Below are 24,412 nucleotides of genomic sequence, written 5' to 3'. Positions count from 1 at the left end.
CTACTAAAAAAGAATAACAAAATAAAAATAAAAAAAATTTATACATTGTATTTAATTTATTTGGTGACTTTTTAACAAAAAATAAACAATAACCGATAACAAACGCCCATGGCATTCATATAATGGTGTAATAAATTAATCTCGAAGCAAGCCTGTTGCATTCTTATAAACAAACATAACCATAAAAAAACCTTATTCATAAAGCTGTATTCATCACAATTACTGACCCCTTAAAGCATGAAAATGAGCAACAATGCTCCAGTAATTTAAAATGCTGATGACAATTTTTACACAAATTTGAACAAATATACACAACCTTGAAAAATTGAACATTAAAACGCTTTTTACTTGTACAACAACTCATGCATCTAAACTGATAAACATTTACAATGACTCTCTGTCACAATTAAAACAAAATTAAATTGGCACTTTATATACATGATTCTAAAAGAAGTTAAACAATTCTAGTTTGCGTACCATAAATACATTATAACAAGAACCACCGCCTAGCTGGGGTCACACTCGTCTATTTTCTTTTTTCTGAAGTCAAAAACTTCAGAGAAAAAATATTATAGTTAAGAGTGCTGCTACAAAACATATTTCATTTAACAAATAAAATTCAAATTTCATATCTGACCTTGACAATCAATGTCAATTAAGGTCAATGTCACATTTGAATTAATCATCATGTCCGTTTTGTAATATTTGCTCTTTTTTTCCAAATATGAATCATACATGTGTATATGTAAATAAAAAACAAAGTAGTGACATTTTAAACAAATCTTGACAGTCAAGATCAAATAAAGGTCAATGTCATATTTGAGTTATTCAAAAAACCGGTTTTATTATAAGTGTTCTTAAGAAGATCAGAATCAATTTGGCCTTGCCTTAAGTGTTTTTGTGTCAAAGTATGCAGAAAATCCGTACATAAATAACAAAGTTATTACCAATCATAGCAAAAATCAAGCAAAATTCATTAATTTGACCTTCAAGGTCAAGGTCATGACAGCAACAGTAGCAGGATGACACAACTGTATCAATAGCTTGAATTTTTCTTTTGAGCAAGTCCTGCCTAAATTGGTCCCAAATAGAAAAGTCTTTCAAGTATTTCAATTACACAAAAATAAACATAGCATCACAATAACATTTTATTTCTATCATGTCTCTTTACTGTATTCGTGACATAGTGATGATAGCGGCATATCATAAAGTTTTTTGTAAAATAGCATTTAGAGATTTCATAGATTTTATCTATAAATTTAATTTCATGTATAATGTAAACAAATGGATTTCAAAGCAAATTTGTGTGCTCATTAAACAACATTGCTTTCACTCTGTCCTCAAAGTGTTTTTGTCCAGCCATCAGCATAACTTTCCTTACGACTTCAAAGCAAATTTGTACTTTCATTTATTAGCGTTATTTTTTCAGCGTCTTGTTTCATCTTTTGGCCTGCACTTCTTTTCTTTTCATATTTCACCTCGTAATCAGGGAATGTGTCCGTGACCGATTTTCTAAGCCCCTGATTGCTGTGACTGTATCCATACAAAAAATAAATTGCTAACCCTGTAAAAGAAAATTGTTGAATATTCTTTATTCCCTTGTTGGTAAAATGCAACAGATATTGTGATGTCTCATAAAGGCCCATTATGCCTCATAAATGCTTTTTTTTATTTCACAAAAACCGTTAATTTTTGTATCTAAATGTCACAGTTTCCAAGAAATACTTAGTACTCATTTGCCAAAGAGATGAACTACCTTTGTTTCCTTTTCCTATGTTGGCAATTGGTATAATTATAGTGAATTAGTATTTCGTATGGAAGTCAAAATCCTACTTTGTTTACATTTTGCTATGTGAACGACTCATAACTGTACATTCAGAGATAATTTCTTGAGTTATTAAATATCTAACATGCTCTTAATCTATAAGTAACACACGAAGACAGCAAGGTAAACATTCAGATTGGTGGCTTTCACAATAACAACCATAAAGTTAGAAAGCAAGATAATAAATTTAGTCCACTACAAGACATTTTGTAATGCAACAAAGCAAGGTATACTTAAGCTGTTAAGTTACCGGATTACAATATTTGCTCAAGGATCTGTGCAAGGCATGATTTGTGACTGTGAAGGGAAATACAAATCTGTTATTACAAATTCTGAAAGCATATTATAAATATATCCCTCTATTGTACACAACAATGTTAAGTAAATCATAAACATTTGTCACCTTAGTGCAATATCATGTTAAGTCCTTCTAAATTTAATAGGAATAACCAGTTATTGCACTAAGGTGATGATTTCTTTAGCTTTAAAGGCAAACAAAAAAAAGACCAAACAATAGAAGAGCTGCCCATGTACTCCAATTAATTTTCTCCCTTTCTCAGTGTTTGACATTAAGAAAAGGGGCATAACTATGTAAAAAGGTAAATCAGAGTTATAGGACCTGTGCCCATCATGTTAGATAATCAAACAAGTGTGTGTGTGAATATTCAACTAACTCCTCTCAGTTGATTTAAAAAAACCAACCTACATATAAAAACTTAATCATAGTGTGACGCTAATCGACACCAACACAGGGGTGCATGAGTACAATAGCTCACCATATTCTAACCACAGAGTGATGAATTTCATAACACTAACAGTCTCAAAGGACTGTCACAACAACATCATGTTTTACATACCAAGCCGAAGATTATCTGTCGTCTTCATCAGAGGTATGATCAACATAAACATTAATTTCTGTCTCAATATCATCAAATAGTTCATCAATCTCAGTATGAGGGTGAAGTTGGAGGGAGGAAAGGGAAAGGTTGTCATGGAATATTGGTTCAGGACTGTGCCAACAGCCATACGAGAAATATATGAGAAAACCTGAAAGATAATACATCTGAAAATCTAACCGTCAGCAAAATATATGAGAAAATTTGATAACATACATCTGAGAATCGAACTGTAAGCAATATATATGTGAAAATCTGATAACATAATCTGAGAATCTAGCCTTAAAGCAGCATGCCTTAAGATTCATGCTAATTTTTATGAAAATTTTAAAAATGTATTTAAAAGTAAAATATTGTTAAGTGAACAAAGGAAATCATAAGCACATTGCAAACAGCTCTTGCAGTCCCCATAGATTACCAAAAAGAGGTCAAAATAAGCAAAATTAGCCCTTACTGTGTGTGTTAGTAGCTCAGAAGAAACTAACACAGTAAAAATATGGTGATAAATACTGCAAAATCAGCCCTTTCACCCATAAAACATGTAAATAATCACTTGAATCTTGAAACATTTTACTTTTCTTAAAATTTTAGCACATTTTTCTCAAATTAAATATTCATAAAAAAATTTCAGCTCATCTGGAGGCATGCAGCTTTGAGCAATACATATGAGAAAAAATCTGATTACATAATTCTGATTACATACATCTGAAAATCTAGTCTGAAGCAACATATATGAGTTAATCTCGGGGAGGGCCGACCGCTAATGTTGTAAGAACTTGGGCCCAACCCGTTTGCTTTTGCTGTTTAGAATACATATGAAATTTGTATCTGTATTGTATATACATGTATATAGCAATAAAATATGATTAAACAAAAATTAAACAAAAAATCTCATAAAATACATCAATAAGCAATAATACAATGCAGATATTATGAGAATAGCCTGAAAAAACATTCAAGTCTTCAGCTGGATTGAAAACCTTTTGTTAGAAGACAAGATGAGTATATACAAATGTATGCTCCATATCATATAAGTACATGTAAAATCTAAAAAATAAAGAATAAAGTACTCTTCAAAGTTATCTATTTGCACAAATGTAGTATTCAGTACAAATTAATGTATCAATAATTTTCTCATACAGATTAATATATAACCTTGCCTTTGTTCAATCTGTGCATGTCCATTAGAAAAGGATCTTGTAATCAAAGGGAGAAAATTGCGCTATTTCTGAGCAGTTTTGCAAGACTGATTTACCAAGTTGTGCAATATATAGAGGTAAAACAAGTTAAGTAACTGATATAAAGAACAATGCTATTAAAGGGAGACACAGGCAAAATTTTCATTTTTTTAGTTTTGAATTTTTTCATTCATTATTCTGTAAATGTCATCAAAATGAATACATTTGACAGTCGTAGGAACAATATTTTTCAGCTTAAAAAAAATAAAATGGTGGTTTCCTAACTTGACCCACATGGGTCATGTTAGAGCGTTTAGATTTCACAATAGTTGTCACAGTGAACTCTGCCAGGAAACGTTAAAGAACATGTCAAATGAATGACTTAGACTTGTTTCAATCATACAATATCCACACCTGTTATTGTAGCTTCCACAGCCTGGTGAAATCACATGACTTGTTTTAAAACTACATGGTGATTCTGTCAGCATCTAAATTTTGTCCAACATATATAAAATATATTTACGCTTCAAACCCAAAATATATAGAATTTATGCAGAAATTCATGCAGGGACTAAAAAATGTCATTTTAGCGTGATATGAGTACATAAGATCATTTTTGTCATCAATTTGCATGAGTATCCCTTTAAAGGCACTTAATCAGGCTATATATATGTAGACATGGATACATAAATACAAACTGGGGATTACTGGAACATATATACTAACCTATTGCCATCCATACTGCAAACCGGATCCATGTCGCTTCCGGTAGACGTAGCATGAGAAATATATTAACAAATATACTAATACCAGGTAAAAATGGCAACCATGGTACCTGAAATAAACAAAACAAAAAAGATTAATTTACATACATCAAAAGAACCTTATCACTTCATTGAGATTACTTGTAATATATGAGCCGCGCCATGACAAAACCAACATAATGGGTTTTCGCTTACAAACCCTTTAACACATAGAGAAACTGAAAGCGAACAGCATGGATCCTGATCAGACTGCACGGATCCATGCTGATCACAAACCCATTATGTTGGTTTTGTCATGGCGCGGCCCATATCAAGAAGAAAATCTTTCTTAAACCCTTCTGAATTTTCTAAATGGACTTGTCCAACTCTCATTTTTAGGACTGTTCCTTATCTGTTTTAGGTAAATCAAGATGAAAATTTTAAGTTATTCAGCCAACAGTATAGAGCCTGGAATTCAGGTGTACAGATGTTCAGACCGGCCTGATTTTATAATGGTGGCTTGGCAAATCACTTTATAAACACTTAATATAATGAAAACAATTAAGGCTTATCCTTAAATGGACTTGTCCATCATTAAATCTGGAGAAAAAAGAACATTCTTTAATTTTTGAGAAAATTTCAAAACACAAATATGGAAAGACTGGAAATCAAAGAGTACAGGCCATTTTAAGACAGCCACCTTACAATGAAGGTAAGTTACTGTAGCAAGCCATTTTAAGTTAGTATTTCTTCTAATAATTGATGTTTTAAAATAAACTAATTATTGCAAAACAAACTCATATTCAAATACCTTAAATGCTACTTCACTTTTATTTTGTGGTTGGCATGACAACGATATCAACAATATTAGCATAGCCAATGAAATTATCACAGTGAGAACAATAGCCCAGGCTTTACCAGCTGATATATCATCCTCTGCAAACTTCAAAAATATTGAAAAACCCACAGCCAAAAAACCTGAAACAAAGAAATATATAAGTACAAATACACTGAAAACACTTAAGCTAGTTCTGCATTAAAACAAACTCTTGTCTGTTTGCATGGATTTAATGCCAATTTCAACCCATTTTTAACCATATCTCGGCAGTCAGACCACCTAGTTGCCTTTCTTTGAAAGCTCTGTTCTTTAACATGGTAAATAGAACCAATATAGTATTGTTAGTGCTGGGTTACAGATCAAAAGAGCTACCTCCTGGATTACTAGACTAGTGGCGGATTACCACTTCAGCATGGATTTGATCTAACTTAGTTTATTAAGTCAAAAGCCTAATTGGTTATTTATCATTTTCTGCTCGTGGGCCAGGTTGACAAGTGTCAAGTTGGATATAGAATTGATGGTCGATTTTGACACTAAAAATCTACCAACTGATGCAGAAATACCTGAAAACGTACTGAAATGAGAAAGTTAAAGATAAATCAAAACTATTATTGATTATTCTTATAATATAAGCTGGTGTTTTCACAAAAATGAATGACAACTTGCTCTGATGATATGGCTAGTGATAGCCAATCCTAAGCTCTGGAAATTTTAGTTTCACGCAATAAGTTTCAAATGTATTTTTCCTATACATTGTACTAGTCTAAATAAATCAAGTGACCCGTTGGACAGGGACAATATTGAACCAAGGGGAATGAATCATATCGTTTTGTAAAGGTCAATTTGGCAAAGCTATTTGCTAGATATCTAAGCTCTAGACATTGAAGTTACACAAAATGAAACTTATCTAAGTCTATATAACTCAAATAATCCTCGGGGCAGGCCAATTTTGTTCTCAGGAAGCCCAAACTTGTGTTCTGCACATTGTTTCATTATCAAATAATATTTCTGCCAAAAGGTTTTAATTTCTTACTATTGGTTCAAAAGATACAGTGTGGACACCAAATTTTGTAAATCATACAAAATGATTATTGTGACCTTGACCTGAGAAAAGGTCAAACTTACCCACTGCATTATGATTCACATTTCTGCCCAATAGTTTTGGTTTCCTTCCACAGGTTAAAAAGATAACAGACTGAAAATGCTAACACACTGAGTGAAGGATGAACAAACACATAACCATATACAGTGAAATTTGAGAAAACCGGACGCTGAGAAAATCGGAACTCTCTAAATACCGGACGAATAATTCAGTCCCAAATTTTCCCTTTTTAAACTATTGTATTAAACATTGACAATACCGGAATCTGTAAAAACCGAATATCGGACGGTTGATAGGGGACTACAAAGTCAATTATATAGACAATTACCCTGACAATACCGGACAACGAAGGTGTGAATAACTTGTGTACGTGTCTAATACGCTACTGAGCGGTAGCAGAACAATGATTGTCTGATTTGTTTAATTATGTCTCATTTCACAGTTTGAATTATTTTAAAGGTATAGATGTTACCGTTTTATATAAATTGCCAAAATGCACGAGGCATTGATAGTTTAAAATCAGTTGACGAGAACTGTCTATAAGTGACAATTTAAATTAATTTAAAGACAGTGAAACTTTGCCAAGACTTACTTTAAAAATCTTTATCTGACAAATATGTTATAGGCAATATTTACTATTGGGGCATTATTATGAACAAACTAGGTAAACTACATGTATGTTTGTTACATTATTATCCATTATCCAAATGTAAACATATGCGGGTGTAATCGGACTTCATCGTTATGAGGTAACTGTTGTTCGTTTAAATTTATTTATATGCAATAATTGAGACAAAAACAATAAAAACATATTGTATAGTATTTTTATCATTTCGTTATTTAGCAATATACTTACTCATAATCATGAAAATGCAAATATACGTTCAGCATCCTTTGTAAGTCATTGCTCGGTTTATATGATCCTGAACAGCTGAAGGGGACATTGAGAATACCGGACCGCTGAGAAAACCGGACAAAACCCTCGGTCCGAGAACCGTCCGGTTTTCTCAACTTTCACTGTACATGTAACATGTATATGTTGAAATTTTTTAGGGCCTATCAAAGTTAAACCCACTTTTTGCAAAATGAAATGATTCTAAACTTCCTTACTAAATATTGTTACTGCATATGCTGAGGTTCTTTCTGTAACACTAGAGGGATCTATATTTCTAAAATTAAATGCAGTTGATATCACAGATAATTCATCATCATCACTGTTATGTAAAAGCTTGTTTCTATCATCTAAACCTTCCAGCTGACCATCATCCTGATCAAGGTCACTTTGAGGCCTGAAAAAGAAAAATGCACTTTTCTTTGGTTAAATGAAGGCAAATTAATGACACATGTATAATGACTTTCCAGCTTTTATTGGTTCAGACATGCCATGCAATTCTGTCAATGCCTAACTTTATTTGAGTAGAACAAAGGGAAGAAGACTGTCTTCATTTACAAAAGGTAAAATGGTGAAAGGATACAGATCCTGACCTATATATCAAACTTAACCAATAAATCAGGCAGTACTGAATTCATTGAAAAATCCATGTGATTACTGAATAACGTTCCCAGTAACCAATAATATGTATTTTCAATATGAATGGTTTATTGGATCATTGATTCTGTACATTTCTGTGAGTGTTATTCATCTCAACTGTGATACAGCTAGAGATTTAGGCCCAGTATCTCTTTCTTCCAATCAAGTAAATGCATGTCACTATTTTGTATTGTTGATGGTTGTAAAAGGGTGATTTCTGTCCATAGAAAATTGTGCAAATCAGAGAAATACAATCCATGATTGATGCATGATTTAAACAGTTCTTAACAAGATGTTTTGAAAACTCATTAATGTAATTTTCTTAAACATGGGATTTAAACACTAAGCTTATTCTTTGATCGTCTGTCAATTGAATGTGCCAACATAAGACCCCTCAGTAGTTGGTTGCTTGTCCCCTTGTATAATGTCCCAGGTCTCAACCCATCTTAAAAACATTTTGATCAAATACACTTAAAATCTTCTGGCACATCAGAAGATGCATGAGATGATATCATTTAAAGAGTTAGAACAAGACCTGTTGGCAGACAGCGTGCTCCTATTTTCTCAGTGCTGGATAGTTAAATAAAATCAAAATAGAAAAAAAGACACAACTTTACATTAAATTATGTTAGGATTATCTGCTCTTTTGAAATGGTGTCCTTTTAAGACAATATACAAGTTCACATACTGCAAAGCAAGTAATATTCACAAGTGTTTTATTTTTGCTATTTTCACTATATTCGCGGTTCTCAATCAACCACGAATTCAAAACACCCGTGAATATTTGCCACTTACGCAATAGGCATAGTTAGATATCAAGACAGAGTATGTTGTAAATAACTTTGTAATACAATTACCAATATCAACTATCATTGTTTATTTTGCAAAACAAATGTTTCATTTCATATATTTTTTGGATGTACACATTAAATTTGGTAAAAAAACAGTTTATTCAAACAATCATACTGTTCATTCTATTCTATTCCAGCCAAAGCACATGCTTTTTTATTATAAGGTCTGTTTGCTTCGGCAGTTTATCTAATGCATTTATGAGCCACTGAGCCTGTTTTACCTTGATAACAGACAATAGTAGGTCAATGTCAATGTTTTCGATCTCTTTGGAAGCAGTCATAGAAGACTGTATGGATTTGGCATAAAATTGTTGAATATATAGAATTTCAGAATGAAGTATCCTGTGAATTTAAGACACCGCTAATAAGTGCATTTTAAAAAAAAAGACGCAAAAATTAGGCCCTGCAAATTTATTCCGCCAAACAGTAGTTTATAGTGAACAGCTTTTATAGTTTATAAGAAAAAGGACCTAAAGAAAAAAATTAACCAATGCGGACACCAATGTCAACAATGACGGGAAGGTCTTCAAAAAGTGGAGCTAAGAAACATCCTTACACTTGAGTATAACTTCCCTTCGATTCATCTATTTCTCCTATATTGTGCACCCTGTATCGTAACAAAAGTACCGACACAGCCACCAGGGTGTAAGCTAACAAGGTCCCTATAGACATCATGTCTACTAATTCCTTCAGGTCAAACAACATTGCCATCACACCTACAATAAAATCAAAGTAAAGTAATGGCTATAAAAGTAAAATGATGGCTATTAAAGTAAAGCAATAGCTATAAAAGTAAAACAATGGCTATAAAAGTAAAGCAATGGCTATAAAAGTAAAGTAATGGCTATAAAAGTAAAACAATAGCTATTAAAGTAAAGCAATGGCTATAAAAGTAAAACAATGGCTATAAAAGTAAAGCGATGGCTATAGGTTATAAAAGTAAAGCAATGGCTATAAAAGTAAAGCAATGGCTATAAAAGTAGAACAATGGCTATAAAAGTAAAATAATGGCTAAAAAAGTAAAACAATGGCTATAAAAGTAAAGCAATGGCTATAAAAGTAAAGCAATGGCTATAGAAGTAAAGCAATGGTTATATAAATTAAGCAATGGCTATACAAGTAAAGCAATGGCTATAAAAGTAAAGCAATGGCTATAAAAGTAAAGCAAATGCTATAAAAGTAATTAAAAGCAAAGGCTATGATAAGTAGAGCAATGGCTATGAAAGTAAAGCAAAGGCTATTATATGTATAGCAATGGCTATGAAAGTAAAGCAAAGGCTATGTTAAAGTAACAGATTTGTCCTATTACTATAGCATAACATAAATATTGTCACCTGTTTAGCAAATACAATTTTTATTGGGTGTTATATTAAATCTATACAGGTAGCTATTGAGGGTATTGTAACTAATGAGTGCATCAGAATTTTTGTCATACAACTATTTACTGCACTGAAATACTCTTACCTTGTTTCATGTAATAAATGCACTTGATATTTAAATACATGTACTACATGCAGTTATTGAGTGTTCTATAATCTAGCTATAGATAAGAGAATAATTATAGTCTAAACATTGGGTTCAATGGAATTCTATAATGTAGTTAGTGACAGTAGATTTTATAATAGACTATATGCATTACAATCAGAAGATTATGAGAGAAAAGATCAATATTTACAGGCTGCTCTGTTTCAGCCCCCATGCTACCAAGCCACATCCAGTGCTAGCTAAATATGTGTACATTATTTCAGGCATTAGGGCTTCTTACATGTCTTAGTAGAACCTTTGAACCTTTCATTTCTTTATGCTTGCTTAATACAATGTACTAACATCCACATATGAATGAGGTCATTGTTAACAGTAGGAATCAAACCAAACACAGGGATAAGTAAGAGCTAGCAAGACACAACCTTATCCATCAAGCCGAAGAGCCTAATCTTAAAAAACAAATAGTTTATGAGCAAACTTTCATGTTATTCCATGTACGTTAAGGTATTTCTTAAACAGGTGCCAGGGAAGTTAACTTGCACATTCTAGTACCTCTCATGAACAGGCTCAAGCAAACTGAGCCAGCAACATTTTCAATTTTGTCATTTTGTATTATACTTTTAACTTAAATGACTAATTGACAGCCATTTGTGTTGTTTTTCTTTTTCAAACTCAAATTTCAGACAATTCCTAATTTTCGCAATATTTACCTCCCTTGACAATGTATGGCCCCTATTCTTTGGGTAAATATATGAATATAATATGTTATTATATGACAAATCAATGAACAGTTGATCCAAATGAATTATCAATTTTTTTTCTTATGTGCAGGAAAGTATTATTCAATCATCAATATCTTAAAGTTATTTATAATAGTGATGTTCCGATTGTCGCAAGTCGCCGATAATCAGTTACTGTTATGTAAAGCGACAATAATCGATTCACAAAAATTTGTTCCGCGACGTCGTCGAAAATGTTTAAAAATCAAAGGTAATTAATTCTGACGGTAATTTTCTTTTAGGAACACCTCGCCGATCGCAAAAAATCATCTCAGAGACAATTTGGAGTTGAACAGGCTCAATAAGTGATGTAAACAATAGTAATATAATGTGATTTGAGTGTTATTATTTGACATCCATTGCAAAATAAAATCTATTTCGTAAAATTATGACTATATAAGGTTAAAACTGTGTTAAAAAGTGCTAAATGAAGTTCATGTTACTGAATATAATCAAGTGCCTTGTGAAGAAATCTTACTTCCAAATTTCTTTTTAGCGCGACTTAATTCGAAAAGTTATCGATTATGTCCCATCTGACTGAACCGATGATCGATTGGGACAAATTTCAACCGATTTCCATCACTAATTTATAAGCTTAGAATTTTAGATTTTAAGCTTATCTTAAGCATATATTAAATTGAGAATGACCCTGAAAACAGCTGCCAGGGGAGATAATACATGCTATGTGAAAAGCATGTGTAAAAATGGTATATAAACGTGCTACATTGAACTGACTTTATTTGTTCATTGATTTTATAAGTAAAACAACATTACCAGCAAGGACACCAGATAGTATGGTAGCAATCAGGGGTGTCTTAAACCTTTCGCTGACAGTAGCCAGGAACTTGAAAATAAGACCGTCACTGGCTATAGCATATATCACACGGGGTAGTGGAAACATTGCACCTAAGAGACTGAAGATAAAAAGAAGAATGTTATTTCATGCATTGTTAACTCACTTAAAACTTCGTACAGAATATTATTTCACACCTTATATGGTGTATCTAAGGAACTTCAAGCATTTGTTTGTTTGTTTTGGGTTTGACATCAAACCGACACAGTATAGGTCATTTGGCAACTATGGAGGAAGCATTATAAGCCTCTGTGCATTATTTCAGGCCTGAGTAGAACCACCAACATTACATAAGCTAACTCGATAACTTCCTCACATGAAAGAATCCAAAGTCCCTGTCCGGATTGGAACCCACATCGGTGAGGAGCAAGTAGTTTGAAGTCAACTACCTGAACCACTCGGCCACTGACGCCCCTAAAACTTCAAGCATTTACCCATGTTATCAACCAATTTAAATAAATATAGGATTCAATCTAATCAATTTTGTTTTGATTGATTGATTGATTGATTTATTTATTTGTGTATATATATATATGTGTGTATGTTATATTACAAAACAAATTAAGACAATTTATCACAGATATATCTATCACATTGTTATTAACACAGTAATTAATTGAAAAATAATAACTTAATAATATATTGATATCATTTACCAAGTCAAAAGTTTGCATCACTTCACTAGCCTGGTTTTCATATTCAGAGTCCAAAAATTGCATATCAAATCCTTATTGCACTAGAAGGTACAAAGCTCTATCAAACTGTCAAAAATGGCTATCCTATAATATCCTTGTATTATTAATTTATAATAAAGATCTTTAACAGGTAATATATCCTTGTATAAAAAGTAATAATCTTAAATAACTTTGAATAAACTGATTCCGCGTAAAAAAGTAGGACGACAATTAAGTTAAAGTTGTTCAACATTCTTCATCAATTTATATCACCTAGGAGAAAATAAATGGGACATTTAACTGAAGTTTAGCGCTGAATTATCTTTTCATCAAAACAGGAGCATATGCCTCCATTCTATATTGTTGATCATCCTGAATTCTTTATGTGTAACTATAGTAAACAGTAGAAATAATAGAAATCTACGTCAAATAACATAAAATGTTGATGGTCTTGTAGTGTTTTTACATGATGTTATAAAATATATTAATAGTTATTCTTTATAATAAAAACTTTTGGCTGTCAATTGGCCACAAACTTATCACCGCTTATCTGGTTGACAGTTGTCTGTCTTATTCTGAGCATATTATGTCCCAATTCTGACATACAGATGTTTAAAGACCCATTATGCCCCTGAAATGCATTCATTTCTATTTTTGGAAAGCTTTTCTAAATTTGGTCTTTCAAATAATTTCATAAAAAGATCCTCATTGGCCAATTACCTGAACTATTTTTTGCGTGTTTCACTTATTTTTTAACAATTAGTGCAATTTAGCGATTTAGTATTTTGTACATTTTGCTTTGCTCATGACTAATCATTTCACATTCTGGACTACTTTCTTTAGTTGATAAGCCTCTAACGTGCTCTAAAACCATTATTTATACATTTCAAAACTCATGTTGACCCTTTCAAAAGAAAAAAAATCAATTCATTTCTAAAGCATAATGTGCCTTTAATAGTGTTACCATTTTTAAGCAACAAACCTTGTTGACAGTCCACAAACTGCACCCACAGCAATGATATATCTGGCAACATGCCAACCAACTCTGTCAAACACTGCTGGCAGAGGAGCGTTCCCGTCCAGTAGATAATATGGGCACATCAGTGTTATAACAATAGATATACCAGAGTAAGCGAAGAAGCAGGCAAATAAAGACACAACAATACTTATTGGTATAGCTTTCTGTGGATTCTTCACCTCCTCCCCTAAACAAATATAAAACAAACAAGATACACAATTGGTTTATACAGAATATATTTTATGGCACATCCTGAGTCGAGATTTCTACGAACACAAGTATTAAAACCGTTAGTATGGTGGAGATACATAGATGACATATTTATGATTTGGCCGCACAGCAGACAGGAATTGAATTCCTTCGCCAATAAAAACTTTTTAAACATGACCTGGTGTTGTACGTGTGTTCCTCACCTACTTTATTCATTAGAATATATTTTAGTTTGATTGTGTAGGAATTAAGCTATAAGCTTATAGACACACTTTCGAATCCGTTCCTGGAACCAACCAGTAATGAGCAATAAGTGTAAACTTTCTTGCTCAAGAAAACAACGACTTGCCCAAAACGAGGTTTGAACCCATTCGGCTAGCGATCATTAGATTACTAGTCCAACCCATTTACCACTTGGCCATGCCGTCACTCAATTAACATTAATTGGTATTTCTAATTCATTAATATAATACAATGTTTATGCTTATCAAGAAGTATCTTCTGCAGAATAAATATCTTTAAACATTTATTTTTTAAATGAAATATGAACTATCAATGATACACTGTCATGTATTTTCAGGTCTACCCAGTTCTGGTATTTTAATGAAAATCATAATGATGGCCCATGCAGAATGTTTTTTTTAGTGTTTATTGACATATTATTGTACAGTTTTGTACAAAAATATATGATCCAATAAAAGTTATTTCATACAGCTATTGACATTTCATAATTAAATATATCACATCATTGTAAAATTGAAATTGTTACATTATTATCAAGTATGCCTTTATAAACTCACTCATCAATTATACATGATTATTCAATTTTTGCAAGCTGTCAGTTGTAAATGCATACTATTATTATTACAAAGATTCTTCAGATACTGATAATTGCTTTCAACAGTTTCAATTGCAAATTAAAAGGTACTAAAACTTAAGAAAAAGTACAAATTCTACCTGTTGTAGCTATGGCATCAAATCCAACAAAGGCATAAAAACATGTGGCTGCTCCTGACAACATCCCAGAAAAGCCAAATGGTAGAAAACCACCATCTCCTATATCTGTAGAATTTAACCCTACAACCTGTGCAAATTTTAAAACACCCATCATTTCATAATAAGCATAAAGAAATCTCATATCTTAGGCAGAACTGAACATGAAAAGAACATAGCTTTTATTTACTCAAGTTACATAGGGAACACATGACTATACATGGGATGGTGGTATATCATTGTAAATTAAACATGTAATGGTTTATTTAATATTTCTTTATACAAAACAATATTATTATACGTATTTAAGCCTACCATCATTCATGCTAATTTTCATGAAAGTTTTTAAAATATATATAAAAGTAAAAAAAGCGAGCAAAGAAAGTAATTAACGCATTACAAATGGCACTTACAATTCACAAAAATTATCAAAATGGTGTCAAAATATACAAAATTGCCCTTACTGCATTAGTCACTCAGTAGATATATGGTGATAAAAAATACTGCAAAATCAGTCACTCATGTAAAATATTACATGACTCTTATATCTTTTTATTTTTCTTAAAATCTTTGTACATATTTCTCAAGTTTGATTTTCTTGAAACTTTTTTGTTTATCTGGAGGCATGCAGCTTTAAGGGTACTGAAATTCAGAAGGACAAAACCATATCACAGCACTGAGATAAAATATGGGGCCATGATTTAAGTTGCCAAATGCACTATATTGATGAGTATAAAAATCTGAGAAATACGGAGAAAAAAAAAAATGGTGGAAATACACAAATTGACAGTTTTTTCTAAACTAGCAGACGACAGGCTATTTTTATGAGTAGAATTGCAAGTAAAGATAACAGATTGCGAAACTCACTGCATAAAACGTATGTAAAATGGTCTGACTTGTGGTAGGTTTCACCATAAATTTAAATACCTTCAGTGTCAAACAATGTGTTGAAATATATACTGAGATGAAGCTAAGATCACAAGCTTTTTATTGGTGTAGTAAATTTTAAAATCGGACATTAAATTGCCCAAAACTAGCGGCTTGAAAAAGGCTAATTTTGCATTGTTTTAGCATTAAAGATATTGATTTTACTCCAAGGTAAGGGAAACAACTTGTATTTTTTCACTCGATATACCTCCGTTATTTATGTAGTTCATATAGAGACTGTCAATGGATGTATTGCATACTACATGTAGGTTTGATTGAGACATAGTTGTGAAGATTTTCCTTCATAATCTAAACATTTTCAGTACAATGTTTACGGCTATATCAATTGGTTTGATAAATTTCCGTAAATATCTTATTGTAACTGATCTAAAATTTTCAAATTTAAAATGTACAGGAAAACATTTCACTGAATTACCTCATCAGGGTTGATGTGCCAGTTGTCAACATCTGCCTTAAATGCCCCACAAACAACTATATATGTAACCACCAAGAGATTTACTGCTGTAAAAAGATTGTTGAATCTAGACGACTCCTTTACCCCCACTGCTAAAATCACTAATGATGGAAAAAAAAATCAGAAAATATATCTGTAAATTTATCAAAGCCTCAATTTAAAATCAAAAACCTTAAGTTTCTAATTTGCAATTTATCTGTGTTTCATCACAAACGTTTCATCACAAACGATTCTTCACAAATGTTTAAGTAAGACATGTGAACACAGTCAGCAATGAATCAATGACCACCTTTAAATAAAGGTCATGTTGAGTGATGGCCTAATGGTTAAGGTGCTTGCCTCTCAACCCAGGGATCATGGATACTAGACCTAGTTAGGTCACTAACATGTTTCTTCATATGACGCCAGTATTGCTTAAAGCAATAAGCAGACTCGAAAGTAATTCATATAAGTTGCAAGAACTTGTTACACAGTCTAGCGTTTAAACCAAAGGTTATGTGAAAAACACTCCTATTTAAAATTTATTCTAATAATCATTTTCATATTGCACAAACATTAAGCACCTGGTTACTTTTTTCAAATTATTTCTTTACAACAAAGACCATTTTTTATGCTATTTTTTGTGGGGTTACATTAAAATAACCTGGTATGTTAAAATGTAGTATCAGCCAATTTGTACCGTGGTATTAAAATTCTCGTACTTTCTTCACTATTTGATCAACATATAAGATCCAGCATACTGTCTACTAGTATTTCATGTAATGTAACCTTGTAAATGTACATACATCTTTATTTTACATTGTCAATAAAGACTTTAGAGAGCTATAATCATACCTGTTCAATCATAATCAAATAAAAGTGATACTAAAAGTTTCAAGAGCTTTTAAAGCAGCACGCCTCCAGATTCATGCTAATTTTCATGAAAATTTGAAAATGTATTTAACAGTATAATATTGTAAAATTACCCAAAGAATGCAATTTACACTTTATCACACTTACAACCTATGTAAATTACTACAGAGGTCAAAATATGCAAAAATAGCCCTTGCTGTGTTAGTAACCCAATAAAAATATAGTTATAAATACTGAAAAAATCTGTCATTAATCACATATAACATGAAAATTATTACTAGAATTTTGAATCTTTATACCTTTCCTAAAATCTTAGTACATTTTTCTCAGGTTTGATTCTATCAAAATATTTTTGCTCATCTGCTGGCGTGCAGCTTTAAACCTTAATCTTCTGGAACAAAAAGTGATTACCTTTTATCACCAGTATATAGCCAGGCCAACCTGAACATCAATAGAGGGCAACTAGCAAAATTTTATCCCCAATAAATGGCAAAAACACACATTTATTGAGGAGAAAGGGTACTTCAATGGAGGGAAAAGGGCCCAATTTTGACCCTGTAAATGGCATATTAACACTTACTTGATAAAAAAAGAGTTATTCCAAAGGCAAAGAAATCAGGATATGGTGAAAGGCCAGATATGTCCATAGGAACGTTGTCACGGAAATACGTCTGTATGGTGTTATTGACCAGGGAGTCGAAATAGGAACTCCATGCTCGAGCTACACTTGCTGTTCCTAGAAATAAACAGAATATAAATATCATATATTAATTTAGTAATTAGAATTGTAAAGGTTATAACCTTTAGATAAACATTATAATTCTTATTCATACCCATTATAGTTATAGTAATAATTTAGCACTGCTTTAACTATGGACTTTCTCTTTGAAGAACCAAAATGTTAAGCCTAGAAAAAACAGTGAAAGTAATGGGTTCTCACTATGTCCCTATAAAATATACCAGTGTATATTGTGTCTCATTGATAAGACAGGTGACTTTTTATCAACTGGTCTTCACTTGCCTGGATTAAAACCCTACAAGGGGCTTTTAATTGCTTCATGTGAAAAAGCTATCTATAGTGAAAGGTCAGTTAAGGTGGAAAGAAGCCATTATGAGCTAAACAATGTCAATTGTGACTTAGAACCAACCAAAATCATCATATAACAAGAATTATGTGCAGTTAATTAACCCTTAACATGCTGCCAGCAACATATTATACAACATACAACTAGGGCAGACTAGATCAATCAATGTTTGCACTGTTCCCTATTCAGTCAGTACATACTTGAAATTTTTCTAAAAATGAGGAATAGTTTTTCTAGACTGAAAGAACGGACAAGTCCATTTAAAATATTTAGTGTAGTATAATGGAGAAAAATGTATAAATCAGTGTTGATTTTAATTTCAACATAAACTTTTACTTTAACCTACCAATAACATATTCAAGTATCAGGTTCCAACCAATCACAAATGCCATAAGTTCTCCTATAGTAACATAGCTGTACACATATGCTGATCCAGTCTTTGGTACACGTGCACCGAATTCAGCATAACACAGTCCTGCATAAATTAAAGTTAATGAATACATAATTATATACTTTAGGAAAATGTATAATCATTTGACAAAGCTTGTCAAAATTACTCAATCAAGAGTATGCACAGTGGTTAAGTGGTAAAAACAGTGTGACTACACGTCAAGGAGTCAATCTGCTGTAACTAAAATAGCTAACTTTTTTCCTGAGACTCCAAACACCAAGGTCCAGTGTAGATGTGCTTTACACCTTTCAAGCTTATACTGAGGCCAAAAATAGAAATATGATTGTTTCCCCTTCCTGACCTATTAAAATTAGGGTTGGTTAGATAGGAAAATTATTTTTTTTATATGTGCATAATAATAAATAATCTGCATATATGTATAATGGACTATTAAAATTAATTTATTAAGTGCAATAGTATATGTACATGCATTACCATATTCACAACTGACATATGCAACAATTAATTAACTATGCTAGCTGTCTAAAATATCAGACTGAATTGTACCTATTGTACTCTAAAAGAAAAAAAATACTTTCAACCCCTTAGAACTTGAAAAAATCTTTTGGGTAGGGGGGCAAATTTGTTGGGTAGGTAGGGAAAGGGAAATAAATTAAATTTTATTTTAGGCCTGATATTCAGCACGATATGGGTTATAATTATCATTACTTAATATTTCAAGAATTTCTTTCATTATAGCAATATAAAATTGATATTTATAATTAATAAATATGTCAATTACATCAATGTACAACTTACCGGCAAGTATTGAAGCTAATGCGGCAATCAGAAAGGAGACAAACACAGAAGGACCGGATGTTTGCTTGGCAACCTGTCCAGCTACAACATAGATACCAGCTCCTAATGTGCTTCCTATACCTGAAGTGAAAACAAGACATAAAAACATACATCTTGTTACATAATTATATAATATGACAGCTTAACAATTAACCTGCTGGAACTGAAAGCATGAAGCCTTTGCGGTTGATAGTGGGCCAGCTCGCAGTCTGCAAATCCAAGCAGTCTGAACAGACATGTTAGTAGCTTTTTTTTGTATTTTGATATTGAAATCCAATTAACTTTTGAATGGACTGTTCCAGTTTCAAAGCAGCCAAATTCTGCAGTTGAAAGGTATGACATATCTGACATAAAATCATCTCATCATTTTAAGATACCTCTAATGTTATTTATATGTGATGTAATGATTGTTAAACAGTGTTTTTCACTGAATCTGTCAATCAAACTTGTTCCCTCTAGATAAAAAACACCTATTTTCTCAGAACATTATCCAAAACACATTTTTTCCAAAGATACTAAAATACCTAAGTTCCCAAAAAGTACATAAATTCTTAACTACAAAAATTCATAAAGAAAATTAATCTTACATGTAACCATTTGCCTACATTTTTGATAAAGTACATGACAAATTTTACCAGAATTTATGATAGATATACAGATGTTATACTGTAAGTTTAGAGGTAATATTTACCTAGAGCAGTAAGATCTAGAGTGTTAAGACATCTAGCGAGCTTTGTTTGATGTACAGAATCCGCTGCTATAAACTTCTTCCTTGTTAACTTCTGAAGTATCCTCATGATGATTTCTCATACACTTAACCTATATAATAAAAGTCTTATTGATTCAGCAAAATGTTTTCATCAATCACTGGAAATAATCAGGAACTGTTTATTATAAAACATTGATTAATCCAGCATAAGTACTGCATACTGTGTATACATCAACAGAGCTAAGAAAATTCAGCCTTGGTTATATGATTTTTATATGCATGACTCAGGGTGCCATGTAAAAACAACTTACTGCAATGATGGCCTAGGAGGTTTGACTAGTTTCATTGTCAAAACATAAATGTTAAATTCCATCATGCTTGCATGTGAAAGCAAAATCAACAAGAGCTGTCAGTATGAAAGTGCGTTTGACTATTCTAAGTGCTTGATATCATAGCCTTGATAATGTAGAATTGTCTTAGTTCAAAGTGGGACATAATTCTGTAAAAAACCCAAATAACAGTTATGAATCTTAGATTGTGACCTCCTATATGCTCCCAAATAAGCATAAGAAGTTTCAATTAACCTATTCCCTTCAAGTTCAGTAGATACCAATTTGCCAATGTCACATAATAATGCCATCATAGTTCATTAGAATTACAGTAAATTGCATTTTGATATACATCAGTATATAACTGGGAAGATATAGAATACTATTATACCCCCATTCAAAAACTTCCAACCACCCGCTCCTGCCATAATAAATTAACACAATGTAATCCTGAATTAAACTAGAACTCCGCGAGTCGGATGTGTCGCCTTGTGAACAATGTAGTTTAGGGGAAATGGCCAGGACAAAAATGAAATATGAAAAATAACAAAGGGCAATAACTAAAAAATAATAAGTGCAGAGCAGCAGTTTCTGTACACTGCACTTCTTATCAATAAGATCTATCATTCTATGATGTTTCAAGTCCATAGCTTTCATACTTGAGGAAAAATGACCAGGACAAAAATAAAGTAAGAAAAGCAACAAAGGGCAATAACTCAAAAATAAGAAATGCTGAGTATCAGTTCTTATGCACTGCACTTCTTTTTAATGAGATCTATCATCCTATGAAGTTTCAAGTCCATAACTTTTATACTTTCAGAGAAATGGCCTGGACAAAAATTAAGTATGAAAATAAACAAAGGGCAATAACTCAAAAAATAAGAAATGCAGAGTACCAGTTCTTGTGCACTGCACTTCTTCTTAATGAGACCTATCATCCTATGAAGTTTCAAGTCCATGGCTTTTATACATTAGGAGAAATGGCCCGGACAAAAATAAAGTATGAAAATTAACAAAGGGCAATAACTCAAAAATTAGGAAGTGCAGAGTACTGGTTCTTGTGCACTGCATTTCTTCTTAATGAGATCTATCATCCTATGAAGTTTCAAGTCCATAGCTTTTTTAGTTGAAGAGAAATGGCCCGGACGAAATTAAAGTATGAAAATTAACAAAGGGCTATAACTCAAAAAATAAGAACTGCAGAGTACTGGTCATTGTGCACTGCACTTCGGGTTATTGAAAGAAGCATGCATACCAAGTTTGAAGTCAATCAGACTTATAGTGTCTGAGTTATGCTCCGGACAAGCTTTAGCGGACGCCGACGCCGACGCCGACAACGACAACGACGCCGACACAGACGCCGCCGCCGCCGACAAAAGTAACCCCTATATGTCACCTTTTCAAGGCGACACAAAAACTCCAGTCAGAGTTTTATGACTCAACAGTTTAAAAAGAAAATATAATGTTTATTACACCAGTAACTTTTTATCACCAAGTTAAATTGGCAGTAAGTACATGACGTAGTACATGCTACATGATCTCTGGGATACAAAAATGATCAAAAATAAAATAAAAATGAGGTGACACTGTAGTTTACTTAATTGTAAGTCCAAGCACAATCGCCACAAAAAATGTATTGAACAGTACATTAAAAGAAGTAATTTAAAAATAAAAAGAAACATTCTACCATTACCTATCCCCTGTGACTATAGTGATTAACAGATTGGTTCCAGATTTTTTAACAATTTTATTTCATGCATGCTGCTGACGTTGGCAAAGGGCGACAATTATCTATGCACAGGAGCTTTTATTAATCAGACTCTAGAGCAATTATTGATAGAATTTCAAGCTCCTGTGGTCAATGTAATAAAGCCAAAAATCGCACAATTTGTTGGGCTAGGAACTAGTCCTATAACATAAGATGTTTCTGTTAGTATTATGTACACTCCGTTGTTGCAGTGTACATAGTACTAACAGAAACGTCTTATATTATTAGGACTAGGCTAGGAACCAATCAGTACTGAGAAATGAGTGTAAAGTTTCTTGCTTAAGGAACCAGCGACTTGTCCGACAGGGTTTGAATCCACTAGTGCCACACATCATTATACACTCAGTTCATTCCATCACTTGAAAGTTGGAGGATTAAATAACATCTTCAGGTGTGACACACTAATATTTTCATTCAAAGGTAACTATTATTTACTTTAGTTTATTAGCAAATGTTTTTTTAATGTAGTAGATCTAACTAACCTGTTTTTTGTTTTTTTCTACTAGACTTCTTATCTATTTAACCAGAAACAGTCTACAGACAGATTTTCCAAGACAAAAAAAAACCCAACCTCACAAGTGCACCAAATGACAAACAAATATTGGACGATTTTTTAATACTGTCATGTGTCTAGACATTATTGAGCATGAAAATATCACGAAGTATGAAACTGGTTAATTTTTATCAGTGTTTGTAAACGTGTCATGTGAATTTTGTTGTTAATTTAGAACCCGGAAGTTTACATTTGGCGAGCTTGTTTATCATCATGAGAATACGTTATTTCTAATCGAGTACTTTACTACGTAATGGTTGAACACCACTATCGTTATATACTAAAATTGGCTACATCGATATTGAGTTTTTCTCTGTCTTAATTAACGACTGTGTAAAAAGGAAAGAAATCAAAGCACAGAAGGCGCTGAATTTGTTTGGGTCTCAGAATGTAAGAAAGGTGCAGGTTGTGAGATTATATGTTTAGTGCCACCAATGCTTTCCAGCGTTTTAATTGTAGTAAATTGGCTATTAGACTAATTGCAACACTGATATTCAATCCAATGTTTATTTGACTTTAACAATTTAAAAAAATGAGTAACCTTTACTGGGATTTGAACTCCAGACCTCTCGCTTCCTAAGCGAGCCCGAAAACCCTTCAGCCACGGTGAATTAATATGTGAACGGCCTGAAGAAAACCATATTATTCTAAATTAGGGCTTGTAACGACTTTAACTGTTGTTTAACACAGATGTAAATAATCCTGGAGCTTACTATAAGCATGTATATTTATAAAGAATCAAACTGCTGCAAGTTCTGTGGTATTTTCTGATCTTTGCAATCGTACTGTATATCTGTATGCATTTTCCTGTATAAGTTTATTTTTATGTATTATAATTCCTTTTGTAAGGCACCAGAGTTTGATACATCCGTAATTCTGCATAACTAGAGTTGCATCAAAAAATCATTTATGTCCTTTTTTTACGACAGCCACACTTTATCTTTGTATATCATGGCTACTTCCTTAACAAAAACACTTAAAAAAAAGAATTTAACAAAAAAAAAAAAGTTTTCTCGACTTGGATACGAACTCGAGACCTCTCACTCACGAGGCGAGCGCGTTACCCTTGTACCACGGAAAAGTTATACACAGTGTGTCTGAATAATATCAAATCATTCTAAATTTGGAACTTCCATTGCAGTTCGGGTTTGTAATCCTTATTAATTTCGAGGTATTTTGTTTAGGCTAAACCTGTTGTTTATAATTGAAGTAGATATTTTAGCAAAAATCCTCTCGCCCAAACGGTCCGGCATGTAGAATCTATATATTCCACTACTCGGCTTGTAATCAACATGGCTAAAAATAGTATTTTCATTGATAAAATCATATTCATCCGCGTAATTTGTGATTGTGCATTTATTGACAATTCTATAAGCCAACGCTATTGTTTAACTTTAAATGCGTTGTAATTTGTTGGATACTTGTAACAAAATAAAATATTTCTTTCTTTTAAATCGCTAGTTTTTAGCTGTTTTGAGAACTACTTGTT

General features: G+C 32.4%; 1 protein-coding gene across 2 annotated transcripts; it reads right to left on the bottom strand.

Moving 5' to 3' along the window:
• Window positions 1-46: 46 nt before the first annotated feature.
• LOC132724194 (high affinity cationic amino acid transporter 1-like) lies at window positions 47-22,889 on the bottom strand. Of its 2 annotated transcripts, XM_060709013.1 has the most exons (15): window positions 22,853-22,889; window positions 20,256-20,383; window positions 19,526-19,645; window positions 18,662-18,790; window positions 17,811-17,966; window positions 16,340-16,479; window positions 14,941-15,067; window positions 13,738-13,960; window positions 12,003-12,142; window positions 9,521-9,680; window positions 7,693-7,871; window positions 5,454-5,620; window positions 4,626-4,734; window positions 2,683-2,872; window positions 1,424-1,564 (listed from the first exon to the last, which is right to left on the bottom strand). In XM_060709013.1, exons 2-14 carry the CDS (start codon window positions 20,359-20,361, stop codon window positions 2,694-2,696), a joined length of 1,935 nt encoding a protein of 644 aa, XP_060564996.1. In that variant the 5' UTR covers window positions 20,362-20,383; window positions 22,853-22,889; the 3' UTR covers window positions 1,424-1,564; window positions 2,683-2,693. The 2 variants fall into 2 exon arrangements, with proteins under 2 accessions (XP_060564997.1, XP_060564996.1); XM_060709014.1 differs by lacking the exons at window positions 2,683-2,872; window positions 22,853-22,889 and having other exon boundaries at window positions 47-1,564; window positions 20,256-20,452.
• Between the last annotated feature and the right edge of the window lie 1,523 nt (window positions 22,890-24,412).

Source organism: Ruditapes philippinarum, unplaced genomic scaffold (genome assembly GCF_026571515.1).
Source record: "Ruditapes philippinarum isolate M1 unplaced genomic scaffold, ASM2657151v2 ctg3182_1_1_1_1, whole genome shotgun sequence".
In the NCBI taxonomy this organism is placed as follows: domain Eukaryota; kingdom Metazoa; phylum Mollusca; class Bivalvia; order Venerida; family Veneridae; genus Ruditapes; species Ruditapes philippinarum.
The sequence above is the reverse complement of the archived record's forward strand: the minus strand, read 5'-3'. Positions and strand labels throughout refer to the sequence as shown.

Coding starts and splice junctions, on each gene's coding strand:
- LOC132724194 (XM_060709013.1), bottom strand. CDS start 20,361: ATGAGGATACTTCAGAAGTTAACAAGGAAGAAGTTTATAGCAGCGGAT. Junction 15,068..16,339: donor GGCACATCAACCCTGATGAG/GTAATTCAGTGA, acceptor AAATTTGCACAG/GTTGTAGGGTTAAATTCTAC. Junction 13,961..14,940: donor TGATGCCATAGCTACAACAG/GTAGAATTTGTA, acceptor ATATTTGTTTAG/GGGAGGAGGTGAAGAATCCA.